The sequence below is a fragment of the Salvelinus fontinalis genome, chromosome 16, assembly GCF_029448725.1.
Source record: "Salvelinus fontinalis isolate EN_2023a chromosome 16, ASM2944872v1, whole genome shotgun sequence".
In the NCBI taxonomy this organism is placed as follows: Eukaryota; Metazoa; Chordata; class Actinopteri; order Salmoniformes; family Salmonidae; genus Salvelinus; species Salvelinus fontinalis.
Genome location: NC_074680.1, coordinates 40,763,446 through 40,790,127, shown reverse-complemented (window position 1 = coordinate 40,790,127; position 26,682 = coordinate 40,763,446). Strand labels below are relative to the sequence as shown.

Genomic DNA, 26,682 nt, shown 5'->3' with positions numbered 1-26,682 from the left:
TATGTTTCTTTCAGGCATTCTTTGTGGGCCGACTGAACATGGAATTTCAACACATTGTATTACATAAGCTATAGAACATGTCAAATATAACGATTTAATGTATGTTAATGATTAGTTATGAACAGAAAATAAATTATTACAAACAATATTTTTTGTTCTTGTTGAGAAAAAAAAAGTTTATTCTTGTTTATAATGAAATCACAGATGGGCCAAACAAATTGTACTATTACCAGTAACACAGTTTTTGTTTTAGACTAAGTAAAAAATAATATGCATAATTTGATTGAACAATAAACAGAAGGTGATACAAATACTGTTAAGGTGAGGAGAGTGAGGATACACTGTCACCATAGTTACTGTAGTAGGAAACAGGAAAGCTTTATATCTAGCTTTCAACACAGTATTTATCAACTCGGTCACCTTATAACATTCAGGACATATGCATTCAACTACCTCGTACCTCTGCACATTGACTCGGTACAGGTAAGGTGAATGCACCAATTTGTAAGTCGCTCTGGATAAGAGCGTCTGCTAAATGACTTAAATGTAAATGTAAATGTACTCTTTGTATATAGCCTCATTATTTTATTGTGTTACTATTTCCCTTTTTCTTTTTTTCTAGCTCTGAATTTTTGGTTAAAGGCTTGTAAGTAAGCATTTCATTTTAAAGTCTACACCTGTTATATATGGCACATGTGACAAATAACATTTAATTTTGATATATGTTATAGAAGTGAATGGTCATAAACCAAGTTGCTCAACCAAATGTTAAGTTTGGAACTAAATGGAAAGATGACACCGTCACTAGAGGTCCCATCATTGTGGGTTCATGACATTGATTACAATCTTTCCCGTGTTTCTATTGGCTTCCATGTGTCTGTGAGCATCAGCTACCTGGTCCAGACTGAACATGCTGTCGATTACAGGCCTCAGGTGGCAGGGGGAGCTAGTCGGGTCTGAGAAGTGAGGTAGGGCCCTTTCTGAGAAGGCTCTCACCAGATCTGCTTTATACTGACAGGAGAAAACACAGGACCACATACTTCACATTTAGAAAGTAGTAACAAAGACAGGGTTCTAGGCTGGGGTAAGGCTAAAGTGTTTAATTGAATGGCATTTGAGTAATAGGTTCATATCCAACACATATTGAAAGTTTTACTTTGGGCATTATTGCACACAGAACATTTGTGTTGTAGGCATTGCCTTTCACTGGCATATTTTTTACTTTTTAATTTATATTATAATATTAGTTTCTACTGTGTAAATAATTTCCTCTCGTAGGACAAGCAACTGATCAATCAATCAATCATCCATACATCACCTGCAGACTGCGTGACCTGAGGAGACTACAGAGGAGCTGTCCTCGTTTGGACAGCAGCTTGCCCAGTATGTCTCCTGTCACGGTCTTTCCTCCCATGAGGCCATACAGCACCCATCGTCCATCTGTGGCCAGACAGGCCACGTTCCTCTCCCAGTTGGACCCACCAATGCAGTCCAAGATGACGTTTGCTCCTCTGCCTGCACAAAGCTTGCTTGTTTAGACTAGTTTGATCCAATGGTTTCTCTGGATACATCTCTCGCTGTATGGCTAAGATTTGTATCCACACACATTGATTTGTATGCATATGATACAATTATCAAATGAACTCACTCAATGTTGTAAGCAGTTCACAACACCCTAGATTCATTATTATGTGAAATGGCATTTATGTTCTCATTGATCTGATTATTAACTCACCTGCTGTAAAATCACTAACTTTCTCTGCAAAGTCCTCATGTTTGTAGTTGAAACCAGCAGCGGCTCCCAGTGTCTCTGCCATCTGTAGTTTCTCAGAGCTTCCTGCAGTAACTATGGGAATAGCCCCAGCCAATCGGACCAGCTGGACAGCGGCAGTCCCCACCCCACTGGCCCCAGCATGCACCAACACTATCTCTCCTTCCTTCACCTGAGCTACAAAAGAAGAGATTGAACATACATCTACAAGTCTGGGTTTCCTGATCGGTGCTTTGATTAAATGCCTGAATGCAAATATGAAATAGCCTTTCTTGGCTATGCAGGTCTCTTTTGGAAAAGAGGTCTTCTGACCTCAATAGGACTTCCTGGTTAAATAAAGGTTAAAGTAAAATAAAACATGCTATAGAGGCCTACCTACAAAGTGCAGGAGCTGAAATGCAGTGAGCCAGGCCTCAGGTATGGCAGCAGCCTGGTAGACAGTGAGATGAGTGGGGATAGACATGATAAGCTCCTCTGGAACAGCCACATACTCGGCATACCCTCCTCCAGAGAGTAGGGTCATGACCCGGTCCCCTAGCCTCCAGCACTCCCTAACCCCTGGGCCAACGCTGGCCACCGTACCAGCCGCCTCCAAACCCAGGACCTCACTCTCACCAGGTGGAGCGGGGTACAGTCCTTTCCTCTGTCAAAAATAGAGACAACAACTTTAGTATCTTAGCATAACAATAGTTAACATAATATTTGCAATCCACTTCAGTGTTCAGGTAACAATTGAGCCTTCTGAAAATTAACCCCTGTGACTGTCCAAAAGCTTGCTATAGGTGACGCTATATAGCCATAGGCTTAGAGTGATCCTGTGACTGTCCAATAGGAGGTGAAAGAAGTGACAAAGACTTTGTTGTTGATCGTAGAGCCATAGATGAATATTCATATGCTCTATAGGGGTATACCTGCAATGTGTCAGCCCTGTTTAGAGCGGTTGCATGGACTCTGATGAGGACTTCTCCATGTTCAGGTAGAGGTCTGGGGACATTCCTCAACAGCATACTCTCTGGTCCCCCTGGTGTGTCAATACACACTGCCTTCATCATCTGATAACCATTCATAAATAATTCATAAATAATTGTATTTGGCAGACGCCTTCAGGACACTCAAAGCCACATTACATTGAGAGTACATAAAATCATGTGCAGGTTCAAATGAATTTTATTCCACAGAGGAATAGAGAATAAAATCAATAGTTCAATAGCGATCCAATTATGGGGCGGCAAGTAGTCTAGTGGTTAGAGCGTTGGACTAGTAACCAAAATGTCGAAAGATTGAATCCCCGTGCTGACAAGGTAAAAATCTGTCGTTCTGCCCCTGAACAAGGTAGCTAACCCACTGTTCCTAGGCCGTCATTGAAAATAAGAATTTGTACTTTTAACTGACTTGCCTAGTTAAATAAAAGTAAAATAAATAAATAAAAATACATAACGACAAAGCTTTGCTGTACGTGTGTTGTATGGCAAGCCAATTTCAGCATACTTCTGCATCTGTTCCTTTGGGGAAATATTGCATAATAAAAGCGTATTAAATACTTTATTAATAAGGTACTTGCATTGTTTTCTGATGGTCTCTGATGTTGAGACATGTCTTCAAGAACCTTGAATGAAAAAATAAGTTCGTAACTGACTTACAAACAAAACATCTGTAGCCCATTGATACAATAAATGCGTTGAAGATAGGCCTACTTGAGCAAAGTTTACGCATTGTTGATTGAGGTAGCGCAACAATGTAGCCATTGACAACGTAGTAAAATCGCCAGATATTTTGTTGCGAGTATTGACTACATTGTTTACACTTCCTATCACCTCGCCAATGTGGGCAGAAAGTTGTCCGAACTATCGAACATCTCTCGAGCTCATTCTGCCACACAACAGAAGAGGGCAATGAACTTAATGAATTACAGAAATATGTTATGTAAGCTAAGAAAAAAGAACATTGCACAACAAGAGGTGCTGCAAATAAAGCATTATAATAATCTTGAAAGCTTGTTTTTAGGCTACTTACCAAAAGAGCTCAACAATTCCCAGAGAATGTGCTTGTAGTGGGTTTATGAGTTGCCTGATTGTAATTCCTCCTACCCGCTGCCCCCCACTTCATAGTTGTAGTGAGGGAACAAGATCAAGCTAAAGAATTACCTTTCAAAAATGTTTGAAATTAAACATGAACCAAAGATTATAGTCTACACTCTGAAATACGCCAATTTTATGAAATTGTGACAGCCAGCAGACTAATAACCATGTAAGGACTGGGTTATTACACAACACTGTGATAATCCTCAACACATAATTAGAGAACAGTAACACACATTCAATTCCCTACCACCCCTGGGAGAAATACAATAACCCTACAACAATGCTTGCTTAGCTGTCATAGCAGCCAACACTCCCCCGTGTAGCCTATCTAGAGTAGCCTACTGTTCTGCTCGCATCCACACCTCAAAAAGGTAACAGAGCAACATCGTGGGAAACTGTGGACACATGCTTGTGATACAGGTCGTCGTTCATTGACCAGGTAAGACAATTTGATGAAACCTTGACTTGCAAGTGAAACTTCATGGATATATTGAATAAGAATATACTTAGTTATGGTAATGTCTGGGTGAGTATTGTTAATGTGATGAAAACAGGAACAAATAGAGAAGTCAAAAACGAATATTCCTTTTTATTCCCAAGCACCATGATAAGGCATGATCTGGATATGACCGAGGTGGTCAACCGCAAGAGACCAAAGTCTGTTCTGGATGTGAGGTTTCTGAATCACCAGGAGGACATTATTCTTCAACACAAACTGACCCTGTTAGACATGAGGCACAGGTACACCCTCAGAGTTCTGTGTCAGGATAGAAACTCACTGATGATGGAACACAGGAAACTACTACTTCTCAAAGTCTGTGAACCTTGTGCCACTATCAACAAAACCATGAAAGAGATATCCAAAACTAAAAAGGCAAGGATGGATCGTGCCGTCTCTGCCTCTGACAACAGACGGTTGTACTCCAGTAAATCCCTTTCCATCGACAGAGGAAAACTAGTCTCATGTTGGCAGACATCAAACAGTAATGTCATTGTAGAGAAACCTAGAATGGTTGGGGTTGAGGCTAGAGGAACATCAATGCTGAGCTTGAGGAGATCTCAGTCAGCACAGCCCAAAACCGTACACTCTGCCAATCACAGAGAGACAGAGACAGGACACTCTGCCAATCACAGAGAGACACAAGCAAGGGAAGGACACTCTGCCAATCACAGAGAGACACAAGCAGGGGAAGGACACTCTGCCAATCACAGAGAGACACAAGCAAGGGCAGGGCACTCTGCCAAGCACAGAGAGACAGAGGCAGGACACTCTGCCAAGCACAGAGAGACACAAGCAAGGGCAGGGCACTCTGCCAAACACAGAGAAACAGAGGCAGGACACTCTGCCAAGCACAGAGAGACACAAGCAAGGGCAGGGCACTCTGCCAAGCACAGAGAGACAGAGGCAGGACACTCTGCCAAACACAGAGAGACAGAGGCAGGACACTCTGTCAAACACAGAGAGACAGAGGCAAGGGAAGGACACTCTGCCAAACACAGAGAGACAGAGGCAAGGGAAGGACACTCTGTCAAACACAGAGAGACAGAGGCAGGACACTCTGCCAAGCACAGAGAGACAGAGGCAGGACACTCTGTCAAACACAGAGAGACAGAGGCAGGGCACTCTGCCAAGCACAGAGAGACAGAGGCAGGACACTCTGCCAAGCACAGAGAGACAGAGGCAGGGGTGTTTTCTATCATGCAGCTGAGGCAAATATCCACTATTGACTCTATCTCAGAAAAGGAGCTGGCCAGCCAACAGCAACATGCTAGAGGAGAGAAGGAGAGACTCAAACAATGTCAGCAGGATACGCTAAGCCAGAAAATAAACAACTTTCTGAAAAAACTTGACAACACTTGTAATGAGCAGATAGAAACATGACAAGAGGTATTTCTTTCACCGGTCAGATGAAAACACGTTGTACCACTTTTTTTGAGAAACCTGATCTTCGTATCGTGTTTCGTGTAGACTATTTTGTTTCCTAGTAACCTTTGTGAAGTAATTATCCACTTTTGAAAGACTGTAAATGCAGACCACCATTTACCTCTGTGAGGTAAATCTCAGGTAGCTTAGGGGAATAGTGCCACTGCTTTTAGTTAACTGATGCAGTCAAATAAATCAAGACAACACCAATTTAGCTTAGCGAAACATACTGTATTGTTTGTCATTATATTGCAAACACGGTTGCCAAACTTGAGAAAAATGGGTACTTAACATTTTTATTAACAAAAATATATACATGTGCAAACAATGTTGAATAAGCGAAAGGGAATATCAAGTACATTAACTTTTACATTAACTCAAAAAGATATACACTGAGTGGACAAAACATTAAGAACACCTGCTCTTTCCACGACAGACTGACCAGGTGAATCAAGGTGAAAGCTATGATCCCTTATTGAGGTCACTTGTTAAATCCACTTCAATCAGTGTAGATGAAGGAGAGGAGACAGGTTAAAGAAGGATGTTTAAGCCTTGAGACAACTGAGACATGGATTGTGTATGTGTGCCATTCAGAGGTTGAATGTACAAGACAAAAGATTTAAGTGTCTTTGAACTGGGTATGGTAGTAGGTGCCAGGCGCACCAGTCTACCACCCAAAGTAGATCCAGCCAAATTGACACAACTGTGAAAAGCACTGGAGTCAATATGGGCCAGCATCCCCGTGGAACGCTTTCGACTCCATGCCCCAACAAATTGAGGCTGTTCTGAGGGCAAAAGGTGGTGTGCAAATCAATATTACTTCCTAATGTTTGGTAAACTCATAACAGACGACTACTAGATAATGACTGCCAATGAAATGAGTATAAAAAGAGATGTTAAATAAATGAAATACATTGACATAAACAACTGTTCAGTCTTGAGCGTATTTACAGGCATACTGTGATCAGACTAAGCGATACTGCCAGTCTTCTTCATGGTCACCAAGGCTGTGTGTAATGGAGTCTCCAGGAGTAGGGCTTGGTTCTTCTTCCATTGTGGAGAACTCGCCAGCGCAGTGTCTATACACACACATTAAGGATAAAAACTGACTTGTGCATAGATACAAATAACATCCTCAATCAACACACACACACACACACACACACACACACACACACACACACACACACACACACACACACACACACACACACACACACACACACACACACACACACACACACACGTTCAAAAGTTTGGGGTCACTTAGAAATGTCCTGGTTTTTGAAAGAAAAGTTTTTAAAATTGTCCATTAAAATAACACCAAATTGATCAGAAATACAGTGTACACATTGTAAATGTTGTAAATGTCTATTGTAGCTGGAAACTGCTGATTTTTAATGGAATATCTACATAGGCGTACAGAGGCCCATTATCAGCAACCATCACTCCTGTGTTCCAATGCCACGCTGTGTTAGCTAATCCATGTTTATCATTTTAAAAGGCTAATTGATCATTAGAAAAACCCTTTTACAATTATGTTAGCACAGCTGAAAACTGTTGTTCTGATTAAAGAAGCAATAAAACTGGCCTTCTTTAAACTAGTTGAGTATCTGGCGCATCCGCATTTGTGGGTTCGATTACAGGCTCAAAATGTCCAGAAACAAAGACCTTTCTTCAGAAACTCTTCAGACTATTCTTGTTCTAAGAAATGAAGGCTATTCCATGCAAGAAATTGCAAAGAAATTGAAGATCTCGTACAACGCTGTGTAATACTCCCTTCACAGAACAGCGCAAACTGGCTCTAACCAGAATAGAAAGAAGAGGGGGAGGCCCCGGTGCACAACTGAGGAAGAGGACAAGTACATTAGAGGGTCTAGTTTGAGAAACCGACGCCTCACAAGTCCTCAACTGGCAACTTCATTAAATAGTACCCGCAAAACACCAGTCTCAACATCAACAGTGAATGCTGGCCTTCTAGGCAGACTTCCTCTGTCCAGTGTCTGTGCTATTTTTCCCATCTTAATCTTTAATTTTTATTGGCCAGTCAGAGATATGGCTTTTTCTTTGCAACTATGCCTAGAAAGCCAGCATCCCAGAGTCGCCTCTTTACTGTTGACATTGAGACTGGTGTTTTGCGGGTACTATTTAATGAAGCTGCCAGTTGAGGACTTGTGAGGCGTCTGTTTCTGTTTACACACACACACACCTTGACTTTTTCCACATTTTGGTGTTACAGCCTGCGTTTAAAATTGCTTAAATTGAGAACTTTTGTTACTAGCCTACACCCCATAATATCAAAAGTGAAATTATGTTTTTCAAAATGGTCACAAATTATTTAAAAATGAAAAGCTGAAATGTCAATAAGTATTCGACCTCTTTGTTAAGGCAAACTTAAATAAGTTCAGGAGACACATACAAATTGTAAGGTCCCTCAGTCGAGCAGTGAATGTCAAAACATAGAATTAACCACAAAGACCAGGGAGGTTTTCCAATGCCTCGCAAAGAAGGGCACTTATTGGTAGATGAGCATGAAATGTAAAATCCATTTGAGCATGGTGAAGTTATTAATTACACTTTAGATGGTATATCAATACACATAGTCACTACAAAGATACAGGCGTCCTTCCTAACTCAGTTACCGGAGAGGAAGGAAACTGCTCAGGGGTTTCACCATGAGGCCAATGGTGACTTTAAAACAGTTAGTTTAATGGCTGTGATAGGAGATAACTGAGGGTGGATCAACATTGTAGTTACTCCACAATACTAACCTAACTGAAAGAAAGGAAAAGAAGGATCCTGTACAGAATACAAATATTTCAAAACATGCATCCTGTTCGCAACAAGGCACTAAACTAATACTGCAAAAAATTTGGCAAAGCAATGAACCCTTTGTCCTGAATATAAAGTGTTATGTTTAGGGCAAATCTAATAGAACACAGAGTATAACTCCATATTTTCAAGCATAGTGGTGGCTGGATCATGCTATGGGTATGCTTGTAATCGTTAAGGACTGGGGAGTTTTTCAGGATAAAAAATAAACGTAATGGAGCTAAGTACAGGCTAAATCCTAGAGGAAAACCTGGTTTAGTCTGCTTTCCACCAGACACTGGGAAATGAATTCATCTTTCAGCAGGACAATAACAAAACACAAGGCCAAATTTACATGGGAGTTGCTTGTCATGAAGATAGTGAATGTTCCCGAGCTACAGTTTTGACTTAAATCTACTTGAAAATCTATGGCAAGACCTGAAAAGGTTGTCTAACAATGATCAACAACCAATATGACAGAGCTTGAAGAATAATGGACAACTTTGTCATAATGGGGTATAGTGTGTATATGGGTGAGATTTAAAAAAAATCCATTTCATTTTGAATTCAGGCTAGAACAGAACAAAATGTAGAATAATTCAAGGGGTATGAATACTTTCTGAAGACGCTGTATATATATATTTTTTTACATCCTTTAAAACATCCATAGATTAGAAAACATAAGCATTGCTCGCTACGCTCCGGTACGCTCAAAGGTTAATATTATCGACACGCCGGTCACTTCAAGGTTAAAGATGCACTATGCAGAAATCGCTCTGCCATTTCCTGGTTGCAAAAATTCTAAATACATATTGCAACTTTAATATTATCATTGCTCCGGTACACTCATTTACACTGAAAGGTTCATATTATGTATTCAGTTGGTGTTTATGAGTTGTACCTTCAGACTCTATGTTGACCCGGGTGGGCAGGCGCTGTGTGTGGTCGGCATACTGCAGTGTACACAGTGTAGTCTCGGCCTTCTCTCCTGGTATAGTGAACATCAGCACCAGTATAGTACAGAGAGCATTACTTTCCGCCACCTGAACAGAGCTATGGATCTCCTGGACGCAGACAGAGAACAGGGCAGAAGACTGGTCTAGACATTTTGTATATAATAGGAGCCTTCAGAGCAAACATAACGTAGTCATGTGACATACTGTGTACAGCTATCACAACAAAGGTTTCTGGTACTATGTTCTTACACCTCTCTTTACTTTGAGCAGACAATAACAGTGTATTTTTAGATCTGCATAAGATGCATAATAAATGAAAATTGATTAATATTCCATTTCAGATATCAATGTGGATGACTGGTACACTAATACGCTGGTACCTTGGTGAGGTGTAGCTGCTGCTTGCGGCCAGCGTAGGCATTGAGATACTGGCTGAGGGTGTCCAGGAAATCCCTGATGTCTGTCTGCATGTTGCCCTGCGTAACAAGCCTCTCCAAGGGGATGAACGGAGGGATGTTATGCCGGCAGATCCTCAGGTTAGACCCCAGATCTATCTCCAGGTTATAGGTCTCGAGGTAGACGCCTTCGTATGCAGTGGCCAACGAGACACACACTCCTTTACCTTTACGAGTCTGGAGGACATCATACCCACCTGAGAAAGACAACGAAGGGGAAAGAGGCGTGGATGGATGGTTGGTGATATTGTCTAAAGAGTTTCTATACCACACACACACACACACACACACACACACACACACACACACACACACACACACACACACACACACACACACAGAGAGACAGAGATCGTTGATCATATTTGGGTTATAAGTACCTACCTATAAGATGGTGAGCATGAAGCAGGTCCTTCAGTTGTGTGTGTCTGGCCATCATCAGCAGAAGTTGTGAGTTATCTGAGCCATCTTCCAGGTCATCAACATCCTCATTCCTCTCATTCGGAACACCTGTTCGGTCCAGTAGAGTTCTCATCTTCTGGAGAGACTAGAAAGGAATACATTATGGTGAACTACTGTAAGCCCTGAGCAGCAGCCTACGACCACACATTGACTTCTCAGATTCACCTGCAACTCGTGTTAACTGTTTGATACTATTTAAAACCAAGGTTATGTACATTTGTAAACATTCTATAACACCCCTCCACCTATTAGTAAGCATCCATTTATTCAGATAATAAATTATAGCTACTGCCAGGTAATGCGACATCAGTATTAGTGATCTCAGAATTGATCTAGCCAGTTTACCGTGTTTGCCTTTATTTCAACTTTTAACTGGTCTCTTTTACTGAGGAGTGCCTGTAGTTTTGCACTCAGCTCTTCCTGGCGACCTCTCTGCCGAAGTTCCTGCTGCTGCAATTCCAAGTTGTTCGCCTCCATTTCCAACATGTTCAAGTGCCCCAAAAGACCTGGGGATATAAAAAAAAAAGGTTGGATGATAAATTATAACCAACGATCATAGTAAATTACACACATTTAAGACCAATCTACTCAAACATGACATTTGTACGAACTCTTGATAATGCAAAAACAGTTATAACGTTATTTGACGTTACCTTTTCTCGCTTCTTCCATTGTGTCCTCTAGTGTAGTTTTGAAAGTTGTCAGCAAAGATTGAACAATGTTTGATACGCGTAAGTGAATGCCAAAATAAAATCAATGACGCGTGCATGGAGTTATTAAGTAAAGAGATATCTAGTAACTCTTAATAACATATGCACATTAGGTCACTTCAATTTGGCGGCTATATTTCCAACCCGGAAGAAAATCTTCTTATTTTTCTCTTTTTTTTTCCTTCTTCTTTTTGGCCGGGGTAGGCCGTCATTGTAAATAAGAATTTGTTCTTAACTGACTTGCCTAGTTAAATAAAGGTTACATAAAAAAATAATAATAATAATAATCCTTCTTCTTCTTCTTCTTCTTCTTCTTCTTCTTCTTCTTCTTCTTCGGGATTGGGTTGGGGGATCGCATCCAACTTTTAAGCCGTACACCGTCACCTACTGTACTGGAGGGTGAGTCCAGTCACAGCCTACATACAATACACTAAATTCTCTTCATTAGTCCTGTTCCTATTAAAGAGTGAAATAGAGCCCAATACCCCCCCCCCACACTACATCACCCAAACCTCAACCATGACCAGCCTCTCTAACCCGTTCACACAATCTCTCCATATCTACGTCATACAGGGCTCCCGAGTGGCGCAGGAGTCTAAGGCACTGCATCTCAATGCTAGAGGCATCACTACAGACCCTGGCTCAATTCCAGGCTGTATCACAAATGGCTGTGATTGGGAGTCCCATAGGGCGGCACACAATTGGCCCAGTGTCGTCCGGTTTAGGTTTTGACTCGGGTAGGCAATGACATTTTTCCCGGAGAAGGTGGACTCTTGCCTTTTGACAGATCCATTTGTGGTTTCAGGCTGGGTGAGAAAGTAGTTGGGTGCAATTGAATCAGTGAAGGTAACCTGTAACGTTAGTGGACTTGTGATCTTTTTTTGTGTTTCTTCTGGTCAGAGGGAGCAGGCACTCGGTGAGTCAGAGTCTCTACCAGACAAAGTCATGTTAGGATAAAGCAGTTATCCTTTAGAGCCTTTTGTGCTGAATCCACTGCTCTGTTTCAGGTGCAACATTTATGGTCATGTCATAGCAGTGTGTAGGAAGGAGATTCCAAGATGTGGGAAGTGTGCACGAGGGCATGGGATAGAAGATTGTGTAGTTTTGGTGGATAAAGTTGTGTGTGTCTACTGTAGGGGTTTCCATGTTGCTGTGAATAGTAGATCTGTGCCAGCACAAAGGGATAGGCCGACGAATGATTCATGCTTCGTAAGGTTGGCTTTTTAGTGTTCATAGCAATGGTTATCAACTGTACCGCAGAAATGGAATGTAGTAAATCACAGAAAATAGATGTTGTGGTGGCAGCTGCAGAGAAGTATTTGGGTATACGAGATTGGACGTCAGAAGAGTTCCAGGGTGTGTTGCGGGGTGGTTTCCCCTCCTCCCAGGCCGTTGGCAAGGTTCCAGGAACAGATTGGGTCAATGTAAGGAAATGGGGTAGTGAGTTTTTTCATTAATGTATGTGGCAGCTGCAGAGAAGTACCTGGGTGTATGATATTTTGCTGCTGAAGATTTATGAGATGTTTTGAGATTTGGTATTGTTTTATAAATGGTGGCATATAGATGTAGCGTTGGTTTGTGATGGAGTTTTCATATTTTCCCCCCCTTTTTATTTTTTTGTATCACAAATGTAATGTGATTGAAATACACACTGCCGTACAGTAGGTGGCGGCATGCACAAACGAAATGTGCGAACATCATAGTACCGAAGAAGAAGTCATCCTCATGTGTAGTTTTTCCCAGATAACTGTCTTTATTAGCTATAGCTTTACAAATATAGCTTGAGTATCAGAAGCTTGAGACAGGCTTTTGATTTCCGCTGATCATCTATGTGGCAATTATGGTCAGATTCAGAGATGATGCCTGGTCTTAAGCAAACCACGTTTTGAGCGCATTAAATTAAGCAATCATTGTCGCCATTGATGATGCAAGACACAGACAAATAAAAGTGTTGGATTGGAAGTTGGACTACTCTGCACCACACCGTATCCAAGTAAAGACACAGATAATAGGTGTTGGATTGGAAGTTGGACTACTCTGCACCACACCGTATCCAAGTAAAGACACAGATAATAGGTGTTGGATTGGAAGTTGGACTACTCTGCACCACACCGTATCCAAGTAAAGACACAGATAATAGGTGTTGGATTGGAAGTTGGACTACTCTGCACCACACCGTATCCAAGTAAAGACACAGATAATAGGTGTTGGATTGGAAGTTGGACTACTCTGCACCACACCGTATCCAAGTAAAGACACAGATAATAGGTGTTGGATTGGAAGTTGGACTACTCTGCACCACACCGTATCCAAGTAAAGACACAGATAATAGGTGTTGGATTGGAAGTTGGACTACTCTGCACCACACCGTATCCAAGTAAAGACACAGATAATAGGTGTTGGATTGGAAGTTGGACTACTCTGCACCACACCTTATCCAGGTAAGGGTGTACAGTCAGTGGTTTTATGTCTAATTTGAGCTAAAACCAACTTAATTATCATTTGTTTTATTAAAAAGACAGTAAAAGTTATGGAATTTGTCATTACTGTGACTATTTCATATTTCGAGGTAACAAAAGTGACAGTTGTGCATGTTGTCCTACTGTAAGCGTGAGGCTATATATATTTGGATTTCACCAAACTGGTATGCAGGGTAAAGTTCACAGATGTTGTACTGTGCTCAGCATGTTATCAGACTTTATCTGTTATCCTGTTACTGCAGGGTTAAATCAGGGCCACACAGTGTTTCTTGATAGTCTCAGACAAAAATATACAACTCACACACATGGTTATGAGCGTAAAAAAAGAAGACACCTATACCATGTCAGATATAGAGTTTAAATGTATTACATTTTGAGTTTGCATTACAATATTACATTCATATATATCACAGAAGCCTGAATTGTAACAAAACCGTTTGACATAGAAACACCAGATTTTCTGCAGTTAAAAAAAATTATGTTGATTAATTATGAAAAATATTAATAATATTCCACCAATGAGGCCACTAGGTCATTTGACTGCAGGAAAGATATACTAAGAAGAATTTGTAGTCTATATTTTGACGAATTATTGTTATTTTTAAAGTCGTTTTGACAACATTGTCAAAGGTCATTGATAATGTTTTCTCTGTCGCCCCCTTGTTTTAACCTTGATGGTCAAATGTATTTTCAGTGGGAGTCATGACATGCGCTTTGTCTCAGAATTTCACTCACAGGCACCGAGATATGAAGATGACAAGGGCGATGCAATGGCAGTAATGGAACATCACTTCTGAACTCTTGTGGGGGCAACTTTGCCTGCTTGTCAAGTCGAGTGTCTTTTCCAGAAGGATGTCTGGACCTGAAGGAGAGGTGAAAGCTTCTTGCATTGACTGTGTGTGTGCTGTATGTCATCTATATCTATTGTGGCACACAATAACCTAGTTTATCATACTCCCTCAAGAGAACAGAACATGGTTTGGGTATCTAGGTACAGCTGAAGTCGGAAGTTTACATACACTTAGGTTGGAGTCATTAAAACTCTATTTCAACCACTCCACTAATTTTTTGTTAACAAACTATAGTTTTGGCAAGTCGGTTAGGACATCTACTTTGTGCATGACACAAAGTCATTTTTCCAACAATTGTTTACAGACAAATTATTTCACCTATAATTCACTTTATCACAATTCCAGTGGGTCAGAAGTTTACAGACACTAAGTTGACTGTGCCTTTAAACAGCTTGGAAAATTCCAGAAAATTATGTCATGGCTTTAGAAGCTTCTGATAGAATAATTGACATTGTTTGAGTCAATTGGAGGTTTACTTGTGGATGTATTTCAAGGCCTACCTTCAAACTCAGTGCCTCTTTGCTTGACATCATGGGAAAATGAAAAGAAATCAGCCAAGACCTCAGAATTATTTTTGCAGACCTCCACAAGTCTGGTTCATCCTTGGGAGCAATTTTCAAACGCCTGAAGGTACCACGTTCATCTGTACAAACAATAGTACGCAAGTATAAACACCATGGGACCACGCAGCCGTCATACCGCTCAGGAAGGAGATGCGTTCTGTCTCCTAGAGATGAACGTAATTTGGTGCGAAAAGTGCAAATCAATCCCAGAACATCAGCAAAAGACCTTGTGAAGATGCTGGAAGAAACAGGTACAAAAGTATCCACAGTAAAACGAGTCCTATATCGACATAACCTGAAAGGCCGCTCAGCAAGGAAGAAGCCACTGCTCCAAAACCGTCATAAAAAAGCCAGAATACGGTTTGCAACTGCATATGGGGACAAAGATCGTACTTTTTGGAGAAATGTCCTCTGGTCTGATGAAACAAAAATAGAACTGTTTGGCAATAATGACCATCGTTATGTTTGGAGGAAAAAGGGGGACGCTTGCAAGCCAAAGAACACCATCCCAACCGTGAAGCACAGGGGTGGCAGCATCATGTTGTGGGGGTGCTTTGCTGCAGAAGGGACTGGTGCACTTCACAAAATAGATGGCATCATGATGATGGAAAGTGATGTGGCTATATTGAAGCAACATCTCAAGACATCAGTCAGGAAGTTAAAGCTTGGTCGCAAATGGGTCTTCCAAATGGACAATGACCCCAAGCATACTTCCAAAGTTGTGGCAAAATGGTTTAAGGACAACAAAGTCAAGGTATTGGAGTGGCCATCACATTCACCCAACTTATTGTGGGAAGCTTGTGGAAGGCTTCCCGAAACGTTTGACCCAAGTTAATCAATTTAAAGGCAATGCTACAATATATGTAAACTTCTGACCCACTGGGAATGTGATGTAAGAAATAAAAGCGGAAATAAATCATTCTCTCTACTATTATTCTGACATTTCACAGTCTTAAAATAAAGTGGTGATCCTAACTGACCTAAGACAGGGAATTTTTACTAGGATTAAATGTCAGGAATCGTGAAAAACTGAGTTTAAATGTGTTTGACTAAGGTGTATGTAAACTTTATAGGAGTAAGTGACATATGTAGGTAGATATCACACTATTAAACAATAGATAGGTAAATAGTATAAGAAGGTAGATGTGAGTGTGTTTGCCATTCTGGTAAATACAGGAAACCAAAGATTAGCAGATGATGTAGTAGTAACATAAAATACATGGATAACATATAAATATTAAAGATAGCTGAACATTAAAGTAACAAACCACATGGTAACATAGATCATGAGACCGTGGTAATGGAAATCTACTAAGGGACGTTCTGACCCTCTGACCCTTGTAGATTCTCCATTATGCTGTCAGACAGATAGGCGCTTAAAGAAATTGGACACTAGACACACAGTCTGCTGATTCTTTAAAGAGATACACATGTCAGAGAAATATGTGTTTAGGGCACTTAGACCCACTAGAAATATAGTCTACTCATTCCACTAGAAAAGCATACATACCAGAGAAATATGCCTGAGATGGCTGGACACTAATGAACAAGAAACACATAGTCTGCTGATTCCATTTGAGTGAAACTGACCAGACACATAGACGCCTATAAGCAATTGGATGCCCTAGAGAGGGGGGGGGGGCACAAAGAGTGCATTGATTTAGTGGTAAAGGGAGGGTCCGGCCACCATTATAAACTGATTGAAGGCAGATGGTGGGGAATGACGTCATAGGGGACGGACAATACTATGTGGGTATAAATATAAAGGACTGGACTTCTGAGGGGGGGGTTCCGCGGTGGGGGTTCCGCGGACATTCCAGATGGCTGTACAATTGTAATAAAGAGCATGATTGAATTTACAAGTTCTGATAAAGCGTTATATTTCTGAGATGATTTTCCACGACATATTTTGGCGAACTTGCCAGGAGCTGATAGGGACTGGGACGTTCTTGGCTGATGATGGGTTCTTTGGACAATCTAACAAACAAGGGTGGCCGCCCAACTAGACGGTAAGCAAGTTCTTACAATGGTTGAAATGTTTGTGTAAGATTGCTTCAGAGATACTGTCTCAGCGAGAGGAGCGCCACGTAAGTCTCTCTTTCAAATTTCCTAAAATGAAACCAGTAAATACAAAAGAACTTTTAAATTCAATGAATTTGCATGTATGTGTAATTTGGGGAATTGTATTAAATATAAATGCATGTGCATGTATAGAGAATGAGTGAATAGGCGATGTGAACTTTGCTTGTGTTGGGTGTTTAGTGGAGCATGCGCTCGTTCTGATTAGACCGTTCGAATGTGTAGCTTAAATGATGTGCTTGTTTGTGCCATCTGGCTGAGATGGCTGGCTATAATGTGGGACAGCCCATACGGTAAAAACAGATAATGTAGGTATAAAATCCTGTGATACCTCTTCAATAAAATTAGTAGAAGGAATGCTTGGACAGGTTACTTATGAATAACGGCTCTAAAGATAACAGAGAACTGCATGAATAAGTAGTTAGAAAGCCACGATACCGCTCGTTAAAAAAGGAACATTTTTAAAGAGGTCTGATTGGGTGGATATTTAGTAAATAAATACTTCATGGATACCGCCTCAGAACGGGGGACTGTACGGATGAATATTTAGAAGGCAGGAAAAACGTTAGCCCGATTGTGCGGCGTTCAACTGCAAAAGTAGCTTATAAATATTAGGTTGTAGGAAAACGTTAGCCCGATTGTGCGGCGTTCAACTGCAAAAGTAGCTTATAAATATTAGGTTGTAGGAAAACGTTAGCCCGATTGTGCGGCGTTCAACTGCAAAAGTAGTTAATACGGTCGAAACATAAATCAGTAGTTAAATAAATATTTCATGGTTAACGCTCTGAAAGGAGGACTGTACGGATGAATATTTAGGACGTTTGCCCGATTGTGCGGCGTTCAAATGCAAAAGAAATCCTGCGAATAAAAAACCGCTCTGTCTAGCTAACAGGGTTTTTTAATTCAGTAGGTCACGCCACAATACTAATCAAATAAAAGAAGAAAATATCAGTATTGGGGGTTGGGTAGGATATGAAGACAAGCTGATCCGATTAGACAGTAGTCTCTCGTCATATCGTAGAAATCCTATTAGCCTAGGCTTATGTTGAACAAAGGGATTAAGTCAATAAAGAAAGAACTGAGTTGTTTTGAGGTAAAAACAAAAGGATGAATGATAATGTTGTAAGAAATGAGTAGATCTGTGTAGAGATAGAACATTAGGAAGAAAGAAAGGACAGGTTGGGTTGTGTGTGTGTGTCTGTGGTAGGAAGAGGCATGCGCAAGCCTCTCTGATAGTTAACTGAGTGTAATTTGAGAAGGAGAGTGCAGTTAACTGCTATTAGGCAGATGGAATGAAATTAAGGAACATCGAAGTAAAATAAGTTATAATCAAGGATAAAAACACTGATGTGATAAAGTAATAAGCGACCATAGTAGAATACTAAAAAAGGTGTTAAAATAAATAACCATAAAGATAATAAAAGAGGATTAAACCAAATAGTGTGTAACAAGACAGAAAGTAGAATCGTCGATAAATTGAAATTGTACTATAAAGTTAAAAACGAATCTAGGTTAGTTAAGATAAATAGTGATAAATAGTGAAATTCAGGACAGATTAAGGATTCACGAACGGTGTAACAAAGGAAGAGGAAAAAACAGGCCGTCGATCACTCTGTACCCACAGAGACTGCGGTCTAAAAATAGCCTGAAGGACAGAGACCAAAATATGAGAGGTTTGTTTCACTAAAACCGTGAATCGGGAATTAAACAGTAAAATGGGATAAAAGACAATGAAATAATAAGAATATAGATAAGAGGTAAGAAAGTATAGACAAAATAAATTAATAAAGGTAAACGTAAGACGTTAGATAGAGATCGTAAAGGAGCGGGCAGTGGACTGGTGTGACTCAGTTGGTAGAGCATGGTGCTTGCAACACCAGGGTTGAGGGTTAAATTCCCATGGGGGACCAGGATGAATATGTATGAACTTTCCAATTTGTAAGTCGCTCTGGATAAGAGCATTTGCTAAATGACTTAAATGTAATGTAAATGTAATCATAAAATTGATTAGAATTATAAAATGAATAAATAATAATATCTGTAATGGGAAAAACACAGTGATATTTGAAGTATTGTATTAGAATAAGACATTAAGTCATCTGTAGTATTCAGAAATAATGTCTGTACTATATAGAGCTTGGTTTGAGAAGAGAAATTAAGTGATGGGACAAATGCATTTTTAATTGGAAAGGGGATTCGCTCTACCTTGGAAAAATAGTAAATAAAAGGTGTATAATACATGGGAGTATTTAGAAAAAATAAATAAATAATTAGTGGCATGACAACAAAATGACTGTTTCCATAGAATAGGGAGAGAAGGACACTATTACCTGATGAACAGGATAAATAGGACAAGGGAATTAAACAGTCACATGGGACCAAAATGTGAAGCTCGATTTGCAGGCGTTCTGATGTCAACATTCTATCATCAGAAAATACATTGCGATGGGGGTGTGTGTGTGGTTCCTCTAATCCTCGCAGACGTGCGGGTGATTGGCAGAACTATTGACAAGATCTAAGAACCAATAAGAAAATAGCTCTCTGTTCTGGATATAGGTATATCGGGTATGAGAAAAATTAGTGTAATGTGACATTAGAACTTAGTGCGGTAGAAGGAAATGTCGCTATACAAGAGTTTATATCCTTGTCAAAATAACAGACAACTAATTGGTTTGAGGTTAGTGAGAATGGAATTTTTACTTGGCGGTGTGTAGTCTCTGAGGGAACAATGAGTGTTTCATAGAGATTGCAGTTTATATGTGGTCAAGAAGAAGTATTAGATCACGTTTGACTTGACATCTAGTAAAGTAACGATGGAATATTAATTGTTAGACATTATATACCACAATTCTCTGGAACTGTTAAAGACGCTTTAGAATAAAATCTATGGATAAGTAAAATTATTGGTTTGCTGACTAAAAGGTAACATTGTGAATATTAACGATATGTACACTTTCTTTTCCAGAAAGAATAAGGGAAAAAAAGGGTTTTCAATCTTCTCTGGTCAACAATGTCATTGGAGACTAATTAACTGCTTTCCACAGTAATTAAAGTCAGCCGCTTTAAAAATAAAAATATCTGGATAAGGCTAAAACATGGAGTTCTGGATGAGTGAGTCCAGTTCGTTTGCTATTATTAGCTTATGGTTCACTAGTGAGTACACCATGTACTGGGAATGAATATGCATTAGTAGATATATTGGAAGGGTTTTTTCCAATTCAGTTTCAAATTGGGTATGCAAAAGGATGAACATGTTTTTGAAAAATGTATTTAAGTTGTTCCTAAAGAAAGGGGGAGTGGAAACATATTAATGGTGTCAAAATGCCCTGAATCCTAGGAATTTCCTGTGAAAGACTGATCACCTTTTACTAGAAATTGTTGGAACAGGTGGGATTTACTTATAAAATGTTTAAGACACCAGACTCTATTCAAACTGTATAATTACTTTGAAAATCTATTATGTCTCTGGGAAAATTATGAAGAGTTGTACCCTTAAATTGAATAAGTTATTCGAATAGGTTTATTTTAATTTTTATTTTTGATATAACATGGGTTCATGGGTAAAACTATCAGTTCCTTGGGGTTATGGTCTTTGGGGAAATACACAAATGTGTTTTGTTCATTATGCATATAAAAAGTGTTGAAAGTTATTCCAACGGGTTTATTGGAGTGTGGGTTTGTGAGGGTTTTTGTTGATAAATACATCATCTGTAATTCATCTGAGAGAACACTGGTGGAATAAGGGAGTTATCATAAGAAGGTGACGTCAGAATGCTTTAAGGCATGGGAGAGAATATTACCACAAGTGGGTGTGGAGATCAAACCCACCCTAACCGACTGAACAGTGAGGGACAACTGTGTCTGATGACCTGTGAACTGTATCTAAAAAAGACATGCTGAAATGACATTATATTTGTTGGGAGAATAATGACTTAAAGTTATTGGGGTACTGATTTTTTATTATCAGGCCATTCATGAGAGAAACTGAGACAAAAGGGCTATTGGAAAATAGATAATACTGGTATTTAAAGTGTTTAGTATAAATGTTCATTATTAAAGGGATGTTGTGTATTGAATAGATAAGGTCAAATTTGAGTTAAAGTAAACACTAAGGACTGTTATCCTGAATATTGGGTTGGAAAATGTATTTAAGAAATAACTGTTTAGTTATTTAGATATAGAACTGTTTAAATTTAATAGGCCTAGGGAAGCTCTGGAAACTAATCCTGAGACAAGGTGGTTGACAAAACTTACAGAATATTAGATTAAAGGTTTTTTATTTTTTGTTTTATAATGTCATTGGAATTGGAATGATAAAATCTAATGTTTAATTGAATAAAAATATAGTATGTTGTGCGATGATACCCAAGAATGAAGAAGAAAGAGACCAATAATAACAGGGGCATAGAATGAAACAGATGGACGTTTTTCTCCAGGTTTAATTACATTACGAATAGTGGAAATTTATTGCAAATGTGTAATTATTATAAAAAAATTATTATTATTATTATTTTTTTTTTTTTTCTCTTTTTCTCGTTTGGTCAATTTCTTTTTGTTTTGAGGAACATAAGGTTGTGTATATGTTCCTGAGGAGGGACTGATTGATATAAATGATATATAAATTGACTTAAGGATGTATTAAACAATGGCTGCTATGGGTTAGGGGACTCATAAATGAAGGTAATGGTAGTGAAGGGGTGTTATTTGTAGAAACTATGTATAATAATAGAGATAATTCACAGAAAAGGAAAGACAGCTGACTGTGTAAAATATAGGGAAAATTCTAAAGTAAATAGAACAATTCACATATCTAAAGATATGGTAAAAAGAATAAGTGGTGGCATTTTGAACACTAGAGCAAAAGTTTAAGAAACTTATGACTTAGTTTTGTGAGGATTGGATATTCTTCCAACTGGAAGACACTTGACTGAGTACATGTTATTTTACAGCAGTTGCCGTAGGGACCATCATTTAACTATCATTATGAATATTTCTGTGGCAGGAGGCCAGGTATTTGAGGCAGAATGGTTACATAGGGCTGTTATTAAAAATTAAGATTTAGTGATCTTGCTAATGTTGTCAGGAAATAACCCATGTGTAAGTGTGTATGTCCTCAGGAAAAAACAGCCAGAAATGGAAGGGCTTGGGCTGCATTCTGGAGACTGAGTGTACATCAAGATACACCAGGCTGGTGGTATACTTCTTACAACACTGCAGTGGTAAAGTTCTTCTTGTCTCTCTTTGGTGGGTGCATAAGTCTCACGAGAAGTAAGGTCCAGCTGAATAATGGGTGAGCTTGAAAACACCATGACAGAGGATGTGGAATCAGAGAGAGAAAGAGAGAGAGACTAGATTCCACTATAGACATACTGGGTTGAGTTTGGAGGCTACTTGTTTTATTTTTAATACATCATGTGAAAGAGAATGGATGATAGGATATTATACTCTAAACAAACATGTTAAAGGGATTGATATGAAAGCATATACAGTGTTGAATTAATTCAAGAAGAGAGAATGTTAATTGTAGGTTATGCACATGATTATCAGTTGAAATGGAGTAGATGGGAAACTAAGTAAAAATGACATGATTTGGGAACACCTCTCAGAACCTGGGGCCGAAAGGGGAAGACTGGGTGGAAGCATGAGGAAGCTTTTTAGGGCTTTTATTTTTGTGGAGTCCAGCAGAAAAGTATCCTGGAGGCATAGAGTCAGGTAAAGAGAGAGTGGGAATTGTCATGGTCTCAGATTTCAGTTTGCATGAATATATTTATGCATAACACATAACATTGTCAATGCTGTTATGTTTTGTCTGTTGTTTTCCAAGTCTTATGTTTAGGAAACCAGAAGGAGAGGGGTTCGCCAGCTTCAGCTGGAATGTCTGTTTGTTGTGTGATGAGTGATGGAAGTAAGAGGATGTATGGTGCAATCATAGAACAGAGGCCATAAGTCTCTAAGTATGAATGCTTCACAGAAAGTAGGCAGAAACCTGAACCAGGATGAGAGATTCTGCGTCTGATGATCCAAGGGGACCAGAAGGACCTCTCCCAGTGATACCAGGAGATCTAGTCCACGTTGGAGGGATCCGGAGGAAGTGGGATCAACCGAGGAGAGATGGACCCTATGAGGTGGCCAAAGCAACAAGAACGGCCGTCCAAGTGAAAAGAAGCCAGACGTGGTACCATCTGAACCACTGCACATGAGTCCCAACAGAGAGAAGGATACAACCACATAGAGATGAGGACACAGAGGATGCTGATTCACCAGGAGGGAGCCTGGAGGGAGCAGGAGCAGCGGAAACGATTGAGACGCAAGGGAGGAGCCAAGAAAACAGTAAATCAAGTGAAAGCCAAAATATGACACGTGCACCGACTAATGCACCCAGAAGAGGAGAAGAGGCCTCACAAGGAACAGAATAAGAACGTTTCTTTCCTAAAATTGAAAGCCTTCCAGATGGAAGCTAAGTCCGGCCTGAGGAGGGAGCCTCAGGTGAAGAAAGAGGAGGAAAAGTCCGGCAAGCTGAAGAAAATGGGGATTACCCACAATTGACTTTTAAACTTTTGAATGGCCTCCTTTACAGACAATTGATGTTAGAACAACAAAAGAATAATGACATTGACATAACAGAAGTAACAGTGAATGCTAGAATAGAAACAACAGACTAATGCACAATCAAGATGTATGGTGGGAGCAGGAAGAGAAGAATGGAATCAGCCAAACAATCCAAAAAGACTGACAAGGTTAGAATCTATGTTCCACCTCAATTTATAACAGAAGTAGGAGAACTGAAGTTTCTCAATCATAAGGATCAAACCCTTATCGGAGATTGCACTCTGTGGATGGACATATCACCAAACAAAGGGACAAGTCATTTGGGATCCGAAAGGATGTGACCTGACATTAATCAAAGAAAAAGACGAGAGGGTGCTCATCATGAATCAGATTGAACCAGTTGAAGGTGAAGAATTAATAGTTGAAATAACAAGAACAACAGTGACCGAAGGGAGTAGCACCACTGTCATTAAGGTTGATTCTACCCCTGCACATGAACAGGAAGAACCTGTGACAACAACAAGGGTGGCGGCTGCTGTGACGACCACAGTAGCTATCACTAGATGACATCGACTGCCCTTACCAAGCAGACCACCGTGCCACAAAGCAACCTGAGACATCTGAGTCAGGAGAGTTTTTTACTGACAATTGGAACTTTCTGATAAACTCTAATGATCTACTTCAAGATAAGAACATTGAAAAAGCAACAGAATTAGATATATCAGAATCAGAACCACTCAAGGACACCACATGAGAAGAAGTAGTGAAGAAGGAGTGATACGAATGGGCTAAGTATATGGCAAACAGACACAGAATGGATAATTGTATTTTGTGAAGAAAATCACCTTTGTCTGATCTTTTAATAGTCTCTGAACCAGCATCATGTAAAAACTGTGTAAGTTGGGAAAAATGACTATTGTACCAATAGAAAGTATTCTTTCCCTTGTGTGACATAAAATGTAGGATTGTTCTGGTTAAGGACTAGGGGAAAAATTATGTTGAATGAGACCATGCTGGGAGACAATGATTGTGCTGCCTATAACATTAGAACTGAATTAAATGTACCTTAATTAGATAGAGGTACCGTGGTTAAAGGAAAATATGAATGTTGTTACAGACACCACACTGAAGGAATTGATGTAGGAAACACCACTGTACAATGTGATACTATTTTGGTATTAGAGAACGTGGGAGTTCGTAAAAGTAATGATAAAGGGTTGATTATGAATAGAAAAGGGTTGTGTAGTTACATAACTCAGGTTACGCCATCTCTTACTATGTTGAAAATTCAAGACAGAGGTATTGCTGATAGTTTCTGGATGTGTGGGAAAAACTAACTGTTGAATGTATTGTCTGATGGATGGATTGGTCCTTGTGCCTTAGTTAGAGCAATTAAATAGGTTACTATTATTGAATCACTCCATGATGACTATGTTAAACCTAGAGTTAAAAGGGTTTATGATAAGGATCCTGAGGTATACCTTAATGCAATTGGACTGCTTAGAGGTCTACCTAGGGATTTCAAGGCCAGAGATGAGGTTAAATCAGGATTTGAATCTATATTTCTGTGGATAATACCAAATAAGAACTTAAAGTGGGGATTCATGTTTGCTAGGATGACCATCATGTTGGGAGGAGGGTTGTTGGCTTTGGGTATTGCATTTTGTTGTGTTATACCCCTGGTAAAGTCAATTGTGGTTTAGACAACAGTTAAATAGATGTCTGTAAGGAGAGATGACCCTCCTGTGGTGATTGATCCTGTACCGGGAAGCCCAGGCAATTATACCAATAAGTATGGAAAGCCTTGCAATGCAGTTGGAGGACCTCTTGACTGCCCCTTTGGTAAACCTAACTGTCTCTATGAAGTGATTGGGGGGGTGGTCATGCGTGTCACGATTTTCGTAAGGATGGTTTCCATGTATATGTTAAATTACCCAGTTCAGATTAATGTTTACTCATACATGTCCACAAAAAGTGTAATTTGCGTCACAATTTCAAGTGGTGTACAAAAATTCATGAGGATGGTCATTATCATCACCTAGAACCTTTTTTCTGTCAAAGTGTCAAAGAAGAGATTGTCTTATATGTAAGGATGAGGACTGTGGTCTTATGTAAAGGGGTTTTAGCATATCTATTTTGCCTAATGCTTTGTGTTCTTTGTAACCTTAGGCAGGGATTCATACTACATGCTCATTGCTTCATCAAAATATAATGGTTGATTATTAGTATTTTTTATTTTAACTAGATCTTTCATTCCTATTTTATGTTATTAATTGGAGATGTTTGGTCTAGTTGGGTTTTGTAAGAATATTATGTTTCAATTGGATCTTTTCTTCCTGTCTGTGTTTATGTATTGGAGATGTTTGGTACAAGTGATTTGTAAGCTTTATTTTGATAATGTTTTAGTCAATTGTTGGTATTGATATCTACTCTCTATATGTCATTTTTAATATGGTTTTTGAGGTTATTTACCCTCAAGAGGAGGGATTATGTAGGAGTAAGTGACATATGTAGGTAGATATCACACTATTAAACAATAGATAGGTAAATAGTATAAGAAGGTAGATGTGAGTGTGTTTGCCATTCTGGTAAATACAGGAAACCAAAGATTAGCAGATGATGTAGTAGTAACATAAAATACATGGATAACATATAAATATTAAAGATAGCTGAACATTAAAGTAACAAACCACATGGTAACATAGATCATGAGACCGTGGTAATGGAAATCTACTAAGGGACGTTCTGACCCTCTGACCCTTGTAGATTCTCCATTATGCTGTCAGACAGATAGGCGCTTAAAGAAATTGGACACTAGACACACAGTCTGCTGATTCTTTAAAGAGATACACATGTCAGAGAAATATGTGTTTAGGGCACTTAGACCCACTAGAAATATAGTCTACTCATTCCACTAGAAAAGCATACATACCAGAGAAATATGCCTGAGATGGCTGGACACTAATGAACAAGAAACACATAGTCTGCTG

The 26,682-nt window shown here is 39.5% G+C and overlaps 3 protein-coding genes across 5 annotated transcripts; 1 reads left to right on the top strand and 2 right to left on the bottom strand.

Moving 5' to 3' along the window:
- Positions 1–143: 143 nt before the first annotated feature.
- Positions 144–4,180, bottom strand: tp53i3 (tumor protein p53 inducible protein 3). Of its 3 annotated transcripts, none has more exons than XM_055865437.1 (7): positions 3,785–4,180; positions 3,333–3,377; positions 2,683–2,823; positions 2,147–2,414; positions 1,736–1,948; positions 1,319–1,515; positions 144–1,011 (listed from the first exon to the last, which is right to left on the bottom strand). In XM_055865437.1, exons 2-7 carry the CDS (start codon positions 3,363–3,365, stop codon positions 817–819), a joined length of 1,047 nt encoding a protein of 348 aa, XP_055721412.1. In that variant the 5' UTR covers positions 3,366–3,377; positions 3,785–4,180; the 3' UTR covers positions 144–816. The 3 variants fall into 3 exon arrangements, with proteins under 3 accessions (XP_055721412.1, XP_055721413.1, XP_055721411.1); XM_055865438.1 differs by having other exon boundaries at positions 2,683–2,792; XM_055865436.1 differs by lacking the exon at positions 3,785–4,180 and adding an exon at positions 3,466–3,736.
- On the top strand, positions 4,169–5,963 carry LOC129813171 (transcription initiation factor TFIID subunit 1). Its single transcript, XM_055865429.1, has 2 exons — positions 4,169–4,291; positions 4,453–5,963. The coding sequence occupies exon 2, from the start codon at positions 4,457–4,459 to the stop codon at positions 5,732–5,734; it is 1,278 nt and encodes a 425-aa protein (XP_055721404.1). The 5' UTR covers positions 4,169–4,291; positions 4,453–4,456; the 3' UTR covers positions 5,735–5,963.
- A 23-nt stretch (positions 5,964–5,986) lies between these two features.
- cenpo (centromere protein O) lies at positions 5,987–11,557 on the bottom strand. The gene is made up of 6 exons (XM_055865445.1): positions 11,114–11,557; positions 10,806–10,966; positions 10,383–10,545; positions 9,924–10,195; positions 9,489–9,651; positions 5,987–6,855 (listed from the first exon to the last, which is right to left on the bottom strand). The coding sequence occupies exons 1-6, from the start codon at positions 11,130–11,132 to the stop codon at positions 6,746–6,748; spliced, it is 888 nt and encodes a 295-aa protein (XP_055721420.1). The 5' UTR covers positions 11,133–11,557; the 3' UTR covers positions 5,987–6,745.
- Positions 11,558–26,682: the final 15,125 nt, after the last annotated feature.

What these genes read in the sequence shown, in the direction of transcription:
- tp53i3 (XM_055865436.1), bottom strand. Translation starts at nt 3,516, where the DNA reads ATGGCTACATTGTTGCGCTACCTCAATCAACAATGCGTAAACTTTGCT. An exon ending in AATGCGTAAACTTTGCTCAA is followed by an intron (nt 3,378 to 3,465) that starts GTAGGCCTATCT and finishes TTTTCATTCAAG; the next exon opens with GTTCTTGAAGACATGTCTCA. An exon ending in AGAGACCATCAGAAAACAAT is followed by an intron (nt 2,824 to 3,332) that starts GCAAGTACCTTA and finishes AATGGTTATCAG; the next exon opens with ATGATGAAGGCAGTGTGTAT.
- LOC129813171 (XM_055865429.1), top strand. Translation starts at nt 4,457, where the DNA reads ATGATAAGGCATGATCTGGATATGACCGAGGTGGTCAACCGCAAGAGA.
- cenpo (XM_055865445.1), bottom strand. An exon ending in TCATGCTCACCATCTTATAG is followed by an intron (nt 10,196 to 10,382) that starts GTAGGTACTTAT and finishes TGTCTTTCTCAG; the next exon opens with GTGGGTATGATGTCCTCCAG. An exon ending in AGCAGCTACACCTCACCAAG is followed by an intron (nt 9,652 to 9,923) that starts GTACCAGCGTAT and finishes GTCTGCGTCCAG; the next exon opens with GAGATCCATAGCTCTGTTCA.